Here is an 18,717-nt window from a genome sequence, read left to right on the forward strand (position 1 = left end):
CCGTCCGATGGCAGGGAAGAGGGGGACTCCCTCCGCTTGGTGGATACAAGGAGGCTACTAGGAGGAGGAGGAGGAGGAGGAGAGGCAGATGTCGGGAGCCTTGGGGAGCGGAGTGGGAAGAGGATCGGCGGCAGGAAGGGGAGCATCCCAGGAAAGGCGGCGGGGCCGGAGGAGGAGGAGGAGAGCAGCAGCAGCAGCAGCCGCAGCCGCCGGCCCTCTCTTCTGTTGCCTGGGAGCAAGTTTTCCCCTTTGCTAAAGAGGCGCCGATTTTGGAACTTTCGCAGGAGGACGCTTCTTCTTCTTCTTAAATGATAATATAGTTTTATTTTTTACTCCGCCTCTCTCTCCAGGAGACAATTCCCATCCTTTTTATTTGCTCCCCCTCCCAATCCCCCCAATGTCCCCGGCCAGAAGTTGAAGGGATCGCGACCCTCGCTGCCTTTGGACTAATCAAGGGCTGGAAGAGCCGGGCTCTGGGCAGGCGAGATGCCTCCTCCTCGGTGGCTGGTGCTGCTGCCGGCGCTCTGCCTGGCTCTCTCCCGCCCGGGGGCCTCGGGGCTGACGCTCAAGTACCGCATCTACGAGGAGCAGCGGGTGGGCTCGGTCATCGCCCGGCTCTCGGAGGACGTGGCCGAGCTGCTCTCCCGCCTGCCCCAGCCCTCCTCCTCGCCCGCCTCCTCGGTCCGCTTCCGCGCCATGCCCCGCGGGAGCCAGCCTCCGCTGCTGCTGGTGCGCGAGGACAACGGCGAGATCAGCGTCGGGGCCCCCATCGACCGGGAGCAGCTCTGCCCGCGCAACAACGCCAACTGCTCGCTGGAGTTCGACGTGATCACGCTGCCCACCGAGCACCTGCAGCTCTTCCACGTCCAGGTGGAGGTGCTGGACATCAACGACCACGCGCCCCACTTCGCCCGCGCCCTCATCCCGCTGGAGATCTCAGAGAGCGCCGCCGTGGGCACACGCATCCCCCTCGACGCTGCCTCCGACCCAGACGTGGGCGACAACGCCCTGCACTCCTACGCGCTCTCTGACAATGACGCTTTCGCCCTCGAGGTCCGCACCCGCACCGACGGCGCCAAGTACGCCGAGCTGATCGTGGCCCAGGAGCTCGACCGGGAGCGGAAGGCCAGCTACGAGCTCCGGCTCACCGCCTCGGACAACGGCCTCCCGCCCAAAAGCGGCTCCTCCCTGCTCCAGATCCGCATCTCCGACTCCAACGACAACAGCCCCGCCTTCGAGCAACAGACCTATCTCATCCAGCTCCCAGAAAACTCCCGCGTGGGGACCGTGCTCCTGGACCTCAACGCCACCGACCCGGACGAAGGTGACAACGGGAAGGTGGTCTACTCCTTCAGCAGCCACGTCTCGGCCAAGATCCTGGAGACCTTCCGGATGGACCCCGAGCGGGGGCGCCTCAGCCTCTCCAAACCCGTCGACTATGAGGCCGTCAAGTCCTATGAGATCGATGCTCAGGCCCAGGACCTGGGGCCCAACTCCATCCCAGCCCACTGCAAGATCGTCGTCAAGGTGGTGGACGTCAATGACAACAAGCCCGAGATCAACCTCAACCTGATGTCGCCCGGGAAGGAAGAGGTGGCCTACATCTCTGAGAAGGCCTCCACAGAGACCTTCGTGGCCCTGGTCCGGGTGCAGGACAAAGACTCAGGACCCAACGGCGAGGTGGCCTGCAAGCTTCACGGCCATGGCCACTTCAAGCTCCAAAAGACCTACGAGAACAACTACTTCGTCCTCACCAACACCACCTTGGACCGGGAGAAGAGATCCGAGTACAGCCTGACCGTCGTCGCTGAAGACAAGGGGACGCCGAGCCTCTCCACGGTGAAGCACTTCACGGTGCAGATTGTGGATGAAAACGACAACCCACCCCAGTTCCAGACCAGCCGGTACGAAATTGTGATCTTGGAAAACAACTCCCCGGGTGCATACATCACCTCCGTCACTGCGACAGACCCAGATCTAGGGGATAATGGGCAAGTGACCTACACTATCCTGGAGAGTTTTATTTTGGGTAGCTCCATCACTACCTATGTGACAATTGACCCTTCCAATGGAGCCATCTATGCCTTGAGAACCTTTGACCATGAAGAAGTAAACCAGATTGCCTTTGTGGTCCAAGCTAGAGATGGAGGGAATCCACAGCTTGCCAGCAATACGACGGTTGTGTTGACTATCATTGATGAAAATGACAATGCCCCTGTGATTGTGGGTCCAGTACTGCACAACAACACTGCAGAAATCTCAATCCCCAAAGAACCTGAAAATAACTACCGCATCACTAGGATCAGAGCCATAGATAGAGACTCAGGTATGAACTCAGAGCTGAGCTGTTCACTAGCAAGCAGTAGTGAAGCCAACCTCTTCATAATGGACCCACAGACATGTGACATTTATCTCAATGGTAGCATTGAATCTGCCAAGTCAACGGAATGGGAACTTTCAGTGGTGGTTCAGGACAAAGGAAGTCCTCAGCTCAGTACCAAAGCACTCCTGAAATGTAGTGTTGTTAAATATGTTTATCTGCCTTCAGCTACAGAAGCCACCTACAATAACCAACCTTCTCTAGACGTTTCTATGATTACAATCATATCCTTAGGAGCAATATGTGCAGTTTTGCTAGTTATCATGGTTGTTTTTGCTACAAGGTGCAATCGTGAGAAAAAGGATACCAGGTCCTATAATTGTCGTGTTGCAGAGTCCACATATCAGCATCATCCCAAAAGGCCATCAAGACAGATTCATAAGGGGGACATTACCCTAGTGCCTACTGTAAATGGTACTTTGCCAATCAGGTCCCACCACAAAGCTTCACCTTCATCCTCTCCAACCCTAGAAAGAGGGCAAATGAGCAGCCGCCAAAGCCATCACAGCCACCAGTCTCTCAATAGCTTGGTGACCATTTCATCAAATCACATGCCAGAGAATTTCTCTCTTGAGCTCACTCATGCCACTCCTGCTGTTGAGGTAAGATCACATACAGTACTGCATGGGCCAGAACTCATTTGCACATGCATGAACTTCTATGGCCATTTCACACACTAATTAATTTGGAATGTGCTGTCATCTGTTACAAATTATAATTACACATTGTATTATCTGTGTCTCTCTGTATGTGTATAAGTACATTTGCACTTAGAAGCTATGGTTACCTGTACCTATACATATCTTGTACAGAGTGTGAAATAAGGTATGCAGAAGATGCAGTGTAATCTTAATTACATGGAAGTTAAATGTGAAATAAGTGAAAGGGCCCATATGTGTCCATCTCTCTCACACACATTCTGTTAATGAATCATGAAAGCCACACACATTGCCATTACTGATATTCTTCAGTGTCCATTAAACACTAAAATTGGTTGGCAGTATTGCAAAAATATTGTTGTTGCTAATAAAATATCATTGTGTCATACTTAAAATGTTTCCCACAAATGCTTCCAGCATGTAAGAGTGAGATATTTTTTCTGCCTCTGTATTTTGACACATTTCATAATGTACTTACATACACAAACGGCACAAAACAATGAGAGGGAGTGTATTATCGACAGTGGGGCAATTTTAACTACAGCTGCTCTAACAGCTTGTAACAACTGTGCATGCAAATTTTTTAATGAATGTGTTTTAGTGCCCTGAGCCATAGCTCAGAACACTTGCGTGAACGCTGATTCTCTAGTCCCACAGACTTTACTGGTTCTAATGCCTATCCAAATACTTTAGCTTCTCTGAGGCTCAGACTAAAGGCCTTTAATTATTTTGGATTATGATACTAAGAGGACTGAATTGTATTGATGATATGCCAGTAGGTGTTTCCTTTCATCTTATATTTTCACTGTGCTATTTCTTTACAATACGCAGAGAGGGAGAGAGTGAATGAAAGAAAAAGAGTGTATGCAAGAGCAGCTATAGTTTTTAAAAAGATGGATTTATAAAGATTTTTTTTCAAGAATCTTACCTATTTGTTCTGTTACTTTACAGGTTTCTCAGCTTCTCTCAATGCTTCATCAGGGCCAGTATCAGCCAAGGCCAAGTTTCCGAGGAAACAAATATTCTAGAAGTTACAGGTGAGGATTTTAGACAGATCAGTGTTGAAAATAGTTTTACCTAAGGAAAGCGCCTGCCCTGCACATGAGACAATAAAGCATAATCCAATCAACATGTCACTTCTGTTTTATCACAGGTATGCCCTTCAAGATATGGATAAATTCAGCTTGAAAGACAGTGGCCGTGGTGACAGTGAAGCAGGAGACAGTGATTATGATTTGGGGAGAGATTCTCCAATTGACAGACTTCTTGGAGAAGGATTCAGTGACCTTTTCCTTACAGATGGGAGAATTCCTGCAGGTAAGAATGCAATGAAAGTTGAATAGTTTATTTACAGTGCTTTCTGACAGTCACAGTGGGACAAGTTCATGTTGGAAAAAATAAACTTTCCTCCTCCTCCTCCTCCTCCTCATTTCTGTTAAACAGCATCTATGCCCCCCCCCCCCATTCCTCCACCTCTCCATAGCAATACACAGCTGCAAACTTGTTCCAAATGCTGCAAATTTGCCCAAAGTTTGAATGTCAAATATGTCATTCCTAGTCTTGTCTACACTGGCCAGAATACTCTGGGGGCATCCCAGAGCTTCCCCAATCTTCCCATTATCTGGCCTTCCATTCTTACTCCAGGGTGGCTGTCTGTACATGCATCCCTCTGAGCCACCTAGTTCATCTGCCACCACTGTGAGTCGATAACTTCTGAGGTCAGAACAAGGTGCCCATGACTATCACATGGCTAGGTGCCTTGTTCTGACCTCAGAGCAAGCAACTGGCAACAGCAGAGGAAACACCGGGTGGCCCAGAGGGAAGTACTTGCAGACATCAGCCCTGGAGTGGGAACAAAGGACTCTCTTTCTCTCCAAAAGATTTGGAGTAAGAGGTAATTTTTTAAAATTCATGTTAAGGCTGTTATATTCTGGTTCTGATTCTGAATGTGACAGATCTCTCATTTGGACTGTTCACACCAGAATCAGGGTTTGGGCTGTGTGTTGTCCAAACAGGACATTGCCAGAAAAGGCCTTTTGGCCCATGAAGACAAGGTCCTAGTATCACTTGCAGTCTCTACAGTTGGTGTTGCTTTGAAACAACTGGGAGCAAATCGTGTGTGCTGCCTTAAGACAGAGTGAATGGCAAGTTGACATCTGCACATTACACACACTGCATTGTGTGTAATGAACTTCACACATACTGATGCCTAGTACTGAGGGATGGTAGTGGTGGGCAACTTTAGTTGTGAGCTGTTATGAGTTTTTATTTATTTAATTTATATCATACATTTCTCTCAGCATGGGGGTTATACCTTCCCCTCCCTCAACAAATGCAGTTTTCAAATTTGGCAACAAATCACACTGTTGACTACATGGCAAAGCAGAAAGTGCTATTAAAAGAAGACATTTAATGCACTTTTCCCAATTTCCTGTGAAATGTTAGTGGCACATTTTTGGATGTACATAAAGCCACTAATGTAAGGAGGTTACATTATAATGTAAGGAGGGCATAAATAACTGTTGTGGCCTGCATTTGGGCTGTGGGATCTGAGTTGCCCACTCCAGGAATATGGTATATTTTCAAAAGCTGGGAGGAGAGCCAACTTGTGGCACTCCAACAGCTGTTGGACTTCAACTCTCATCATCCCTAATCACTAGAGGGCCACAAATTGCTCATCCCTGTTCAAAAGGAAAGCCAGCATTTTAAAGAGACAAATTTATACTTAAGCCAAGTATGTATTTAGTTATTATACTTGTTGAAATACAGATAGCTATTTTTACATTAGCCTTGGTTATTTATTACTACATTTGAATTGTTGCATTTTCAAATCCAAACTCCCAAACCTTAGTGTGATGAATCTTCTATCCTTCTGGTCCAGTTGTACTTACACATTCAAACTTTTTGCTGTGTTGCACTCTAACACAAGTTGTCTTGCACTACTTCACTTATTAATGGGAGCTTGACAGATGTCCCCAAAGGAGCAGCTTCCTCCCTCCCCTTTCAGTGCTGGATCAGAGCCATGGCAACTGCATGCCGTGCCCTGATCCAACACTAAAAGAACAGCAAAATGCCACTCTTTTTAGAGCTGGCAAAAAGCTACCCTTGCTATGGCAGCAGCAGTTTTTTGGCATTTCTTTGGTGCAGTGTGTATAAACGCTGTGCCAAAAAAGCACCGTGATGTCCTCCGCCATGCAGTTGGGTGCATGGCATGATGCCAGCATCGGGGCAGAGTTAGGGTGTGAAGCGTGCAGTTGACACCCCCCCCCCACTCCACCCTGATGCCAGCATTTCTAGCTGGTGTGTTTTGCCCCATGCTCACTTAGGAATAAGCTTCATAACTTAGAGAAATAAATAAGTATGTATGTGATTGGTATCTACTGATACTATTTAGGTATCCTTGAGCTGCATTACTATGGGGAAGAGCTATAATTCAGTGGTAGGCCAATTACAGCCAGTAGACCAAACAGTAGCACACATACTGCTCATCCCCAGTTTTAAAAAAAGGGGGGGGGGGGCCCCTGTAGTAGTAATTATATGCAGTACTTCTGTCTGATATTGTAGGCAATTATTTCCAACAGAAACAAATGTCACTGGGTTAGATGGATAGGGAGATTGATCTGGTATGAGATAACTTCTTATGTATTATCTCAGAGTGCATCTATTGTCCTTTTGGTTAAGATATATGTAAGAATAAAATCTAAATAAAAATAATAATAAAAAGAAATAATGCAGTTTGACACCACTTTAGCTGCCATGACTCCATCCTTCAGTATCCTGGGATTTGTAGTTTTGTGAGGCACCAGCATTCTTTGCAGAGAAGGCTAAAGACCTTGTAAAACTACAAATTCCAGGAGTTAAAGTGGTGTACATGCACGCTTGATGGTGATAGTTGTGCAACTTTCAAGAATTTTTATTGGTGTGTTTAATTCTGTAGTGGTAAGTAAGTCCATTTTTCATACTATGGTTTCAAAATAATAAATTATGAAAGAGTATTTTTTTCTAAAAGATTTATCATTAGAGTACTCTAAAACAGCAATATCAACATTAAGGGCTCTGACGTATATCCCAGTCCCCCACTGTTAGATATAATTTTGCAGGGGAGAGGTGTGATGTCAATCCACTATAAAAACATTAAATACTGTTCCAGACAAGGTGGCCAGGTTATACTATTTTTTAATGATACTGTACTATGAAAATAAGGTACCCCAAACAAGGCATATATCTCTGCCTACTCATTTCTCTTTGATTTTGCAAATTTTTATCCAGCCAAAATAGCTATTGATGTGATTCTCTCCATATTTTAAAACTATGTTGGAATTTCCCCAAACAGATGTTTGAGCCATACTCCATTCATCTGTGCAAATAAAAGCAAGAATAATGATAGGAAGGATGCCAAAATCCTCCTTTTTTATCTTTTGATCACAGAAATACTGTATAGATTGATCAAATTGATGCAGGAAAGAAACCATTTTCAAAAAATGAATAGCGTTCACAAAGGCTTTTTTAAGGTTACCAATAAGCCATTAGTAATTTGATCTTAACTGTCTCAGTTTTTTCCAAGACACAATGTAAGAAAGTACCAACCAGGACTATTACAAGTATCTTCATATTCAAAAAGGATGAAATTGGGTGTGTAATTTTTTTTACCACAGGGAGATCTGAATTGGCCTGAAGGTCATACCTAGTTAGCCATCTTTATAAAACTGAATAAATGTGAAACACAGACATATTGGTGATGGCATATGCCTTTTCTCCAAAATGAATCATTTGGCTACATTTCCTAATCCTCCTGCCTATGAAATTTATTAAGCTGGTATAAAAATTGGTTTTGAAGATATCAAACTTCAACCTTTTACAGATATTTATAATGAAATACTTGTTTCCTTTGTAAAGTCACATCCTGCTTCCTAGTGTATCTTACAAAATTGTTTACAAGTATTAGTATTGGGATAGATAAAATACCTTCAGATAACATACCTTTAAAACAGATTAAAGCTATATTACACAAGTTACAGTGTCAAAACAAAGCAAAAATTTAAGACAGCAAACCCCTAGTTAAAAGCTCAGTTGCCAGTAAGACAAATAAATGCACTCAGAAAAAGAACTCTGTTTATCTTAAAGAAGTGAGGAAAGTTCAGAAAGTCAACTGGTCAGCGATTCCCAAGGCTGAATTGCACTCACAGAAAAAGTCCCAGATATTATATTTATTCCTTGTATCACAGACAGGCAGGGTCACTCATCAAATATTTCTTCAGAAGATGTCAACACAATATATAAATGAGTGGATTCATTTCTTCAGGATGAAAAGGCTGCAGATCTAAAGAATGATGGGAGAGGTCTGAACCTGCACTTGCTAACTTTCACAGACTGCCAAAATAAAGCTGCTTCGGGTCTCTTTGGAGGTATGCTTTTTAAATGATGCATGGGTCCTAAGAGTTTGCGCCAAAGCCACACTCCATTCCTAAGCACTGGAGTGCAGCTTTGGTGCAGCTTCCGGATTCTTAGGACCCATGCATCATTTAAACAGCATACCTCCAAAGAGACCTGAAGCAGCTTTATTTTGGCAGTCTGTAACAGGCCTTTATTTCTTGGGCAGGTAATGCGATCTTCCAACCATTTCCAGCACACTTGCAAATGGGTATTGACCAGACTGTGTAGAGCAAGGGTGGGCAAAGTGCTGTCTCTCAGATATTGTTGGACTGCAATCCCCATCAGCCCTAATCAGCATAGCTGATGTTGAAAAATGCTGAGGATTATAGTCCAACAATGTGTAATGAGCCACACTATGCCTATACCCAGTTTAAGTTGCTAAATGCCAGCTGCACAGTCCAATGCATGTCCACTCAGATGTATGCCCTACTGAGTGGAAAAATGCTTACTCTCTGCATTGTGAATACACCAATCCCCTTGGAACCCATCAGAGATTACATCACTAAAAAGGTTTCTGCTGCTGTAATTGCCACTAAAATGCTGTGACAATTGAGTAATTCCCTGCACCACAGAGATTTTTCTAGAGTAGACAATAAGTGGGAGGGTGCTTTGAGTGATGCCACAGTTGCCACAGCATTTTGGTGGTATCTGCAGCAGAAAGCTTGGTGGCACAGACTCTGATGGACTCCAAAGGGTCAAATATGGGAAGTTGCTCCCTTCTAATTTATAAGTTTGCAGCCTGATAATAGCACATTGAATTGTGTCCAGAAACTGCATTAACTTATTGCATTTATTTTGCTTACAGCAATGAGGTTATGTACAGAGGAATGCAGAGTCCTGGGGCATTCTGACCAGTGCTGGATGCCTCCTCTACCTTCCCCATCTTCTGATTATAGAAGTAATATGTTTATTCCTGGAGAAGAATTTCAGCCACAGCAAAGCCAGCCACAACAGCAGCAGGTGTTGGAAGAGGAGTCTCAAGCTGTTGAATCATCTGAAAAGAAAAAGAGTTTTTCAACTTTTGGCAAAGATAATCAGAATGAGGAAGAAGCTGGTGACATGTGTACCTCATCTCTATTGTCTGAAATGAACAGTGTTTTCCAACGTCTGTTGCCTCCTTCATTAGATGCCTACACAGAATGCAATGAAATGGATCCCTCCAGCTCACTAGAGCGTAGGAAAGGACACTTGCCTGCCAAGACTGTAAGCTATCCACAAGGGGTGGCAGCATGGGCAGCCAGTACACACTTCCAAAACCCTGTGAACAGCACTGGGCTTCCTTTGGGTACTCATTCAGGTGCTCAACCAACTTCAAAATGGCTGCCTGCCATGGAGGAAATCCCAGAGAATTATGAAGAAGATGACTTTGACAATGTCCTTAACCACCTCAGTGATGGTAAACATGAACTAATGGATGCTAGTGAGCTGGTGGCAGAAATTAACAAGCTGCTACAAGATGTCCGACAGAACTAAAGAGTTTTGTTTCATAGTGTGTTAATTTTCCATATTTATGGAAAACTGAGGATGGGAACCCAAAATGAAAAAGAACTGGCATTGCCAATTAGTTACATTTATCATAAATGTGTCTGTGTATGTTGAATATTAAAATACTGTATTTTCATATGTACACAATGCAAGTGTGATTATCTTTAACTGTATTTTAAAAATACATTTGTATCTTATATTTATGTGTAATTTAACAAATAAATTTTATTTTTGTACTCCCATGGCAAGCATGTTTTCCTACATGTGAGCACCTGGCACCATTTGTGTCTGACTTTCAGTATTCGTATCACAATGTGTATAAAAACTTAAAACAGAAACCTAAGGGAGGCCACTTTCCATGGGCTTTCCCAAATCCTACCCCAGCAATAAATGTTATTATTCAAAATCAGAGGAAATGAAAACTTTCTCCAAATGTTAGTTTCAATAACTGATCTAACATCTTATTATATTGTCTCATTCTTATAATAAAGAATTGTCAACTCCCTTAAAGCCTAGAAGTTCTTTTTGTTTGCAGGCTGGGACAAACACATTCTGCCATAGAAGTAAAGAGAACAAATACAGTGGTACCTCGGGATACGAAATACCCAGGTTACGAAATTTTCGGGATACGAAAAAATCCCATAGGGAATTATTGTTTCGGGTTACGAATGTTTTTTCGGGTTACGAAAAAACTTTTGGTGCTTTTTTCGGCTTTTTCGCACGGAATCGCGGCTTTTCCCCATTAGCGCCTATGGCAATTCGGCTTACGAAGGCTTTTCGGGTTACGAAAGCGGCCGCGTTACGAATTAATTTCGTAACCCGAGGCACCACTGTATGGCAATATTATTATTAATGAGGGCAAAATACTCCAATGGAAAAATAAGCCCAATTTCAAATTTCAGTTACTTTCTATTGAGGCGCAAGATTGTCCTACCAGTAGACAAAGTATTGTGATTGTCTCAGGCAGCAGACACTGGGGCAAGGCAAGCTTCTGACTATTCCTCCTGAACTTTCCTCTGTAGAAGGACAAAGCTATGTGTTTCACATCATCTGTCCTTGACCCCTAAAGTAGGCTGCTACTTAACATGTAGAAAACACTACCTTGTTATATTCCATTGAAAGTACTGAAGTATGCTTCAGCTGCCAGGCCAGCTGACTTCTGTGAATGGGAAGGGAGCATCATCTTGTCCTTTGCTTCTGGCAGCAAAATGGATTGTCTGAGCTTTGCAAAAGTTCTGTTCAGCTTTCAAGTACAATTTGTACAGTTCTTCACAAAGCATCTAGAATGGATACATCTATTAATTCATCACATTTAATGCTCTGAAAATAAAATAATTTTTTAGAAATGCCCTTCCATATATTGGGCGTAATTCTGTTTTCACAGTAGCCATGTGATGGCATCCATTTAAAAATAAAATAAAATAAAACAATCCTACAACACCCGTGATTGCATTTGTTCAGATATTTAAATGCATGCTGTGCCTCATAAATGATGATGCAAATACATGCAACAGACCAGAATTGAGGCTGATTTAAGATTTTAAAAAGTCAAGAATAAAAAGCCAATTTAGAGTTGGCTATTCTATCCCACAGCTACACACCATTAATTATTATAAATGTATCAATGTTAATGATCTCTTGGGGTAAAAAGAGAGTTATTATTTCAATTATATACTCTTCTAGAGTGCTACTGAATATACATAGTGTATTTTGTCACTGCAAATGAGCCTTTGGGTGAAATCAGCCCATATTTGCTTTGAATAGAACTTGCTGATTGTAGATTTGCCAACTGGTTAGAAAACTACCAGTGTGGCCAATTGACTGTGATGAATGATGAGTGATGAGTTCTAGTGTACTACTTCCAGAAGAAGGAAGCCAAGATGCCTAGGGGCTCATCTACACTTTCCAGAACACTCCAACCTGCCCCTGGCGTTTTCTGGCCCTGAATTCCCCTCTTACCTGGGGCTTTCATTCCTAGCAAAAATGGGTGGCTGCCTTCCTGCACAGTTCCTGTTCATTGCTCGGTGCTGCTGCTAAGATCAGAATGAGGTGCCCAGCCATGCTACTAATGATTTGTTCTGATCTTAGAGTGACCCATCGTGCAGTGGTAGCCTCAACCACAAATAGGAGCCTTGAGTAAAAAGGCAGCCTTCATTGTCACTGAAACTCCCTTGAAATCCCATAGCAAATTGTGAGTTATTTATATGCAGAATAGGAGGAAGAAGCCTCAAATCAGGTGTAGGTGTCTTTAAGATAGTCTGAACCCAATTTGGGTTTTGGGTCTGCATTGTGTAGGCAAGACGCAGTAAGCCCACAGGGAACTCAGGCTAAATCACCATTGTAGACAAGGCTTATGTTTCTATGTAGCCATAGGTTCTATGAAGAAAAAGGGTGTTGCATCTGTGGGGTTTATTTGCAAGTGGGCAGAGACATCTCAGGTTATTTGGAAAAGACATCAGATCACTGGTAGTTTGGTTTAATATGAAATAACTTTCAATTCTGGGAAGGACATAGTGTCTTGCGAGATTTTTTGTCTCTTTGACCTAAATAACATTTGGATGGGTGTTGCTATGACCTTCTGAGAAGCACACCATTGAGATGAATAAGTGAGTAGTGGGACACTACTGGTTGCACTTCATACACCAAGTTCAGCCCTGGAACATATATCTTACAATAGGTTCATAGTGCACAATCATGTCTCTGCTTTTGAATGCTTTCTATTTGTTATTAGGTGCTTTCAAACTGATTCCAACTTTTGATGACTCTTTCCTAATTTTTATTTTAACAAGATCTATTTAGAAGGGGTTTCTGATTGACTTTTTCTTACGCTGACAGAGTGTGACCTGTTCAATGTCTCCTAGAGTCTGAGTCCCACACTAAATGACTGCACCATGCTGGCTTATTCCTTTTAAACGTACAAATAAACAGTCAGATGCCCTTTCTAGACTACATGATTACCTGCAAGCACATGAAAAGTACAGAGACATCTGGAATTAGCATAACATCTGTTCTTGTCGCCCCGAGGTTGGGGGTGGGCAGGAAATAGATAGGAATATGCTGATATATCTCCAGATAATTTGAAATAGATTGACAAGAACTTCTAGCTGCCAGTTATTTAATAAAATCGACAACAAAATTATTTGTTTTAGCCCCATGCTTGTGGTAACCAGGGATGGATTTTTGTATGGAAATACTGGCCCAGTACATACCGGCCCTGAAGGACGCCCTTGTCACATGCGAGGGTCACCCCACCCACACGCCCCTCACCCCTCACGCATGATGAGGGTGTCCTTGATGTGCAGTGTGGAATAGATGGCACACGCAGCGATGACGTCACTGCTGTGCGGTATCCAAATGGAGCCGCGCAGCAGCAACGTGCTTGCATCACCACAAGCTATTTGCAGCAGCACAAAAAGGAGCCACTTTTTAGCAGTCCTTTTTCGCGTAACAGCGCCATGCAATTTGGTTGCTGTGGCACTGCTACGCAGCAAAGAGTGGCTCCCAGGCGCCTCTTCCTGGCACTCTGTACCGTGCCACTGTGACCTGTGCTCATTTTTGGTACTCAGAGAGCTTTCATAACCGTGCTTGAACTGTATGTTTTTTTGATTTCTGTTCACTTTTCAATATGCCCAGTCCTTTATATCAAAGGGGAAATCTTTCACACCAATATATGGTTGATACTTCTAATAAAAACACAGTGTCCTGAAACCAGCCCATCCCTACCACATAAGAGCATGGTCTGTCCATTTATGGACCATTTGAGTGCAGGGCTAAAGATAAACACTCTGTCAGAGGTATACAACTATGAGGGATTGTTGAGGATGCATTGGGCCACACTACCTCCATGTTCCTTCCACCCCCTCTCTGTGGCCCTCCCATCCCCAACTCCCTTGGAGAAAAAAGCTCCACTTTTTTAATGGTTCAAAATGTTTCCCCAAACTCCTTTGGACTGTGTGGACAATTCTCCCATGGGTTCCTCTGACATTTTTTCTAAGTGGGAGCAAATGGCAAGTGGGTCAGAAAACAAAACAAAAACAAACAAATGGGGGTGGTGGACAATGCAGGGCTCCTCAGCCACTGCTAAGAGTTCTGATAACATGCTTAAACTACCACAATGGGGTTTTCTCTTTTTCTTCTTCTTGTCTGAATATTTGCCCTGGAGGGTTCCCTCTCCTTTCACTGTGGCTTTTGAGAATGCTTGGAGAGTGGTGTATGTGTGTGTGTGTAAAATCTCCTTAACTACTCCCATCTGCAGAATGGCACCATTGAATCTTTGGCTATGTTCTCTCTGGAAACTGATTGAATTAAGTACTATATACATCCAAGTACATATTTGCTAATACAACTAATTGCCCCAGAGAGGGGAAAGGACTTGCCTGGAAAAGATACCATTCTACAACCTACATGCTTCCAGTGGCATGCTGTTCTTGTTTTCCAGCCTGCTGTCTTATATATGGTGTTGAGTTGTAATGGGGACTTTGAGATGCCAGAAATTCTTACCCTTGTGCAATACAGCCTAAGCTGAATACCAGACTGAGTGAAACTGATGGTGTGCTTCTCAGAAGAATGAGGTATGAAAGAATTCACACTCTGCAAAGAGATGATAGAGGGGAAAATATCAGGACCAAAAGGTGTTTTTTTATTTCCATTTGGGACTTTAAAGCAATTTTCCAAACTAATACCAGTGTAGAGATAAGCACATGAATGCTGCTGACTTGTAGGAGGAAAAAGATAACCAAAGTCTTCTTGGGGAGCTAAATGGGATTTGAAGAATTATCCAGCCACCAAAAGGGAAAGTGAAAAACATTTTTAGCAAATTATATAGGTGGTTGAAGTTCAATATGAGATTCTGGGGCTGCAGTTGGGATGTGACTGAGAAAATTACATTTGAATGAATTTCAATACATGCAGGAAGTTTTTAAGTAGCATCTGGGAGGAAAGTTAGGAATTGCTAAGCAAAGGAGGAAATGGCAGCATTCTTCATACACATGCTGCTTTGCAATGCATTTAGTGGCAAGGAAATGAAATAAATTCAACAAGAGCACAATGGCTTTTCCCTGCTATTTAAGTGTAGGTAGAAAGAAACCATCTGGTAGTGGTGCCTAGTGGCTTTCATGTCTGTGTGAAGGTAAATCCAGGTTCTAGTACAAAACGGGCGTGATTTTTGCCTGACGGATTACCTTCCGTCGGCAAAAAATGGCGCTTGTCAGGACTGGACGCAAACGGGTGCACGACGGGGGACGGAATGGGGCCTCTTGGAGGACTTTTGCGTGTGCGATAAAATCCGTTTTTGGGAGGTCGCGCACGCACACGAGAGTCCTCCTCCCGTCCCTAGAACGTTTACGTTTCTGTGTGCGATAAGGTCCTTGGTCTCACCACCACCCCAGGCATGTGTGGTGAGGATATGAGAGAGAGAGAGAGAGAGAGAGAGAGAGAGCCTTTTCCAGGGTTGCTTATGGAATTTCCTTCTCTGGGAAGTTTGGTTGCCTTCCTCCCTGCTGTCTTTCTGCTGGCAGGTAAACACTTTTTAATTTTAAAAAACCTTTGGTTTTTAGTGTGTATGGCAGATAAATGGGGTGTAGTGTTTTTATTTTGTTATGTTTTCAGTGTCTTTTAATGCTGTTTTAACTTTTTAAAATGTTGTTTATAATGTTTTAACTTTTGTTTTCTTAAAACAGAAATTTAGATTAATTATATTTTTACTTTTGTATTAATAGTATAGCATTTTGGGAGAAAGACATTACAAAATTAATGCTGATATCTCAACAGATCATAGAATAGCTAACATTCACTAAATATCAGCATATATAACAGATCTATAAACTTCAACATTTATTTATATGATTTATATGATTCAGACATGGAGAAAATGCATCATACACCTGAGGCCAGTACTCTTTAGGCCCTAGCAGTAGATCCCAGTTCCATACCATCCAGAATTCCAGAGTTGAAAACTGGGATAAATAATAATTAATAATAATAATTTGTTTTATTTATATACCGCTATTCCAAAGATCATAGCGGTGGACAGCAAGTAAGCTAATTAGCAAGTAAGCTAATTTGCCCCCAACAGTCTGGGTACTCATTTTAGCGACCTCGGAAGGATGCAAGCCTGAGTCGAGCTTGGGCCCTTTTGCTGGTCTTGAACTCGCAACCTTGTGGTTTCGAGTGAATGGCTGCAGTACAGGCATTTAACCACTGCGCCACCAGGGCTCCTAAAGATGGCCAAGTAACATCAATGTGGGCAATACTGCAAACATTATTAGTGAGGAAGAACATACAAGCCAGGAGAGACTGCAGAAGTTTGGTTTTGGTTGGGTCTATGGGGAAAAGCAAGATTCTGCCCTGTTTTGCCCTCTTCCACTACTGAGTTAATTGAGTATAAACTCAATTTTAACTTATTTTGCAGCAAAGTAAATCAAGAACAAAGATGGAGAGGAGGAGGAAGAGGAGGAGGAGGAGAGAGAGAAACTGGAACATTTAAGAGCACCTGAAGAACTAGGATTACAGAAGACAGAGGAACTACTCTGTGGGTAGGGAAGCACAAAGAGCATCATAATGATTTACTACTGCCTGAAGGATAGTTGGCACTGCCAGGATTCATAAAATTTTCAAAGTTCCCATCCTCATTTTTAATTTCAGGAATTTTAGCAGCAGTGGCTTTCTGTCTCCTGTTTTCCTATATTTTCTTTTGCCTTGGGAATCTTAGCAGAAATACCCCAGAAATCTCTCCCCTGTTTTCTAGCTGAATTGTACTCATTATTGCCAGAGGTTGTACCTAATCATCCAAAATGAGCATATGGAGCCATTTTGTGTTTTCTTACCCAAACAAATCTGTTGAATAATGACAAGTCCCCTTTTTTGGCACTAGAAATTCTCCATTTGGAATGTTACTTGAAGCCTGGGTGATAACCAAAAACACTCTGTCAAATTTGAAGTATCTGCCATGGGTTTCTGATGATTTATGGCAAGCAAGAGCTTTTTGTTGTTGTTTTGATTCTAGTGTGTCTCCTTGCTTGGATTTTCAATTTGAAACTGGCCACTAAATTTGGAAGTTAGTCAAAAAAAAAAAAAAAAAAAAAAAAAAAGACTATGTCAGATTTTGAGGTGTCTGTCATGATTTCTAGTGGTGACTGGTTCCATTTTATGCTTCTAGCAAGTCTCATGTTTAGAATTAAAACTTGAAACTGATCATTGCAGCTTGGGTGACAACCAGAAGCACTTTGTCAGATTTTAAGACTCCAGCATGATAAACTGAATCACAACTTCTACAAACATATAGGCATTCATTTTACTTTGTGCAGATTACATATATAGCATAAAAGACAAAAGAGTAATCTATACAGGTCAGTCATCAATTTTTGTATAAACAAGAACATCTGTGCCCCTACAGCTGTGTGTCTTGTCAGGGAAGTCTCTGCCAGCTTGGATTCTGCCATTTCTGCTCATTCATCTCTGCAAAATTGTTCTAACTCTATCAGGTTGGTTGGGGAGTGTAGACAAACAGCCACTTTCCAGTTTTGCCATAGATTTTCAGACAGATTGAGGCCTGGGGATTTCATAGGGCCATTCCAGTTGTGTGTTTAGGGCTGCTGACTTGCTGGTAAACCTCTGCTCCACTCCAAGGACTCTTTCACACAGAGGAGGCAAGCATCATTAAAATGTGATTAAAATGTGGTAATAGCATGATCAGGGAAAGATTATCACATCCCCATGCACTTCTCCCATTTGTAAATTGTAATGGACACGTCATTGGGTAATAACAGGAATCATTTTTTACTTATGGTGAACCTAAGTTTAACCTATCACAGGGTTTTCTTGGCAAGTTTCTTCAGAGAGAGTTTGCTTTCTCTGAGGCTGAGAGAGTGTGACTTGCCTATGACCACCCAATGGGTTTTTATGCTTGAGTGGGGAACTGAATCCAGATCTTCAGACTCATATTCCAATGCTCAAACCACTATCCTACATTGGCTCTCTGCATATAATAACCCTTAAATCGCCAGTCTGGCCCATCTCTGCTATTGAAAATGTATGTGTATGAAAGCAATCAGTTTCCCCAAAAAGCAGAAGTTACAAAAGAAAAAAATCAATGTGGTCTAAATATAGGAGAGGGAGGGATTTTCATTGTTGTTGTTATGTGCCTTCAAGTCAACTCCAATTTATGGTGACTCTGTCATAGATTCTTCTTGGCAAGATTTATATGGATGAACTTTGCCATTCTTTGAGGCTGGAAGAGTGTGACATGCCCAACAGCTTCCAGTGAATTTCCATGGCTTAACAGAGATGCAAACCCTAGTCTTTCAGAGTCCTAAGCTAGCAGTCAAACAGCTATGCTGAAGTGTGTCAGGATTTTCAAGGTACCCCCTAACTTTGGAGGTTATCACACTTTCCTCCTGCACTAGGCACAGGATATAAACTTTAATATGTGGATTTTATCACACACCTCCATGCCAACGCAGGAGGCATTCTGTACCAGATCTGGGTATCCTGTACCAGATCCAGACTTGCACTTTTTGAAAAAGGGAAAATCCCATCCATGTATGGGATGCCGGGATCGGGAATGAGATGCCTGCCTGGGCACAGAGATGTGTGATAAAATCCATATATTAGAGTTTACTTCCCATGCTTAGCATGGGAGAAAAGGGCAGAAAAGGGCAGTGTGATAATCTCCTTTGTCAACTGAGAAAATCAGAATTGTTCAGTCTAAGCCAAACAGCAGAACTGACATCTTTTTATTAGGCAATATATTCACATCCAGAA

The 18,717-nt window shown here is 42.8% G+C and overlaps 1 protein-coding gene across 1 annotated transcript; it reads left to right on the plus strand.

Moving 5' to 3' along the window:
- The first annotated feature begins 6 nt into the window (after positions 1 to 6).
- Positions 7 to 10,193, plus strand: PCDH18 (protocadherin 18). Its single transcript, XM_042470015.1, has 4 exons — positions 7 to 2,982; positions 3,991 to 4,076; positions 4,193 to 4,356; positions 9,278 to 10,193. The coding sequence occupies exons 1-4, from the start codon at positions 487 to 489 to the stop codon at positions 9,943 to 9,945; spliced, it is 3,414 nt and encodes a 1,137-aa protein (XP_042325949.1). The 5' UTR covers positions 7 to 486; the 3' UTR covers positions 9,946 to 10,193.
- The last annotated feature ends 8,524 nt before the right edge of the window (positions 10,194 to 18,717 follow it).

The sequence above is a fragment of the Sceloporus undulatus genome, chromosome 5, assembly GCF_019175285.1.
Source record: "Sceloporus undulatus isolate JIND9_A2432 ecotype Alabama chromosome 5, SceUnd_v1.1, whole genome shotgun sequence".
NCBI lineage: Eukaryota > Metazoa > Chordata > Lepidosauria > Squamata > Phrynosomatidae > Sceloporus > Sceloporus undulatus.

Coding starts and splice junctions, on each gene's coding strand:
- PCDH18 (XM_042470015.1), top strand. CDS start 487: ATGCCTCCTCCTCGGTGGCTGGTGCTGCTGCCGGCGCTCTGCCTGGCT. Junction 2,983..3,990: donor ATGCCACTCCTGCTGTTGAG/GTAAGATCACAT, acceptor GTTACTTTACAG/GTTTCTCAGCTTCTCTCAAT. Junction 4,357..9,277: donor AGATGGGAGAATTCCTGCAG/GTAAGAATGCAA, acceptor TTTTGCTTACAG/CAATGAGGTTATGTACAGAG.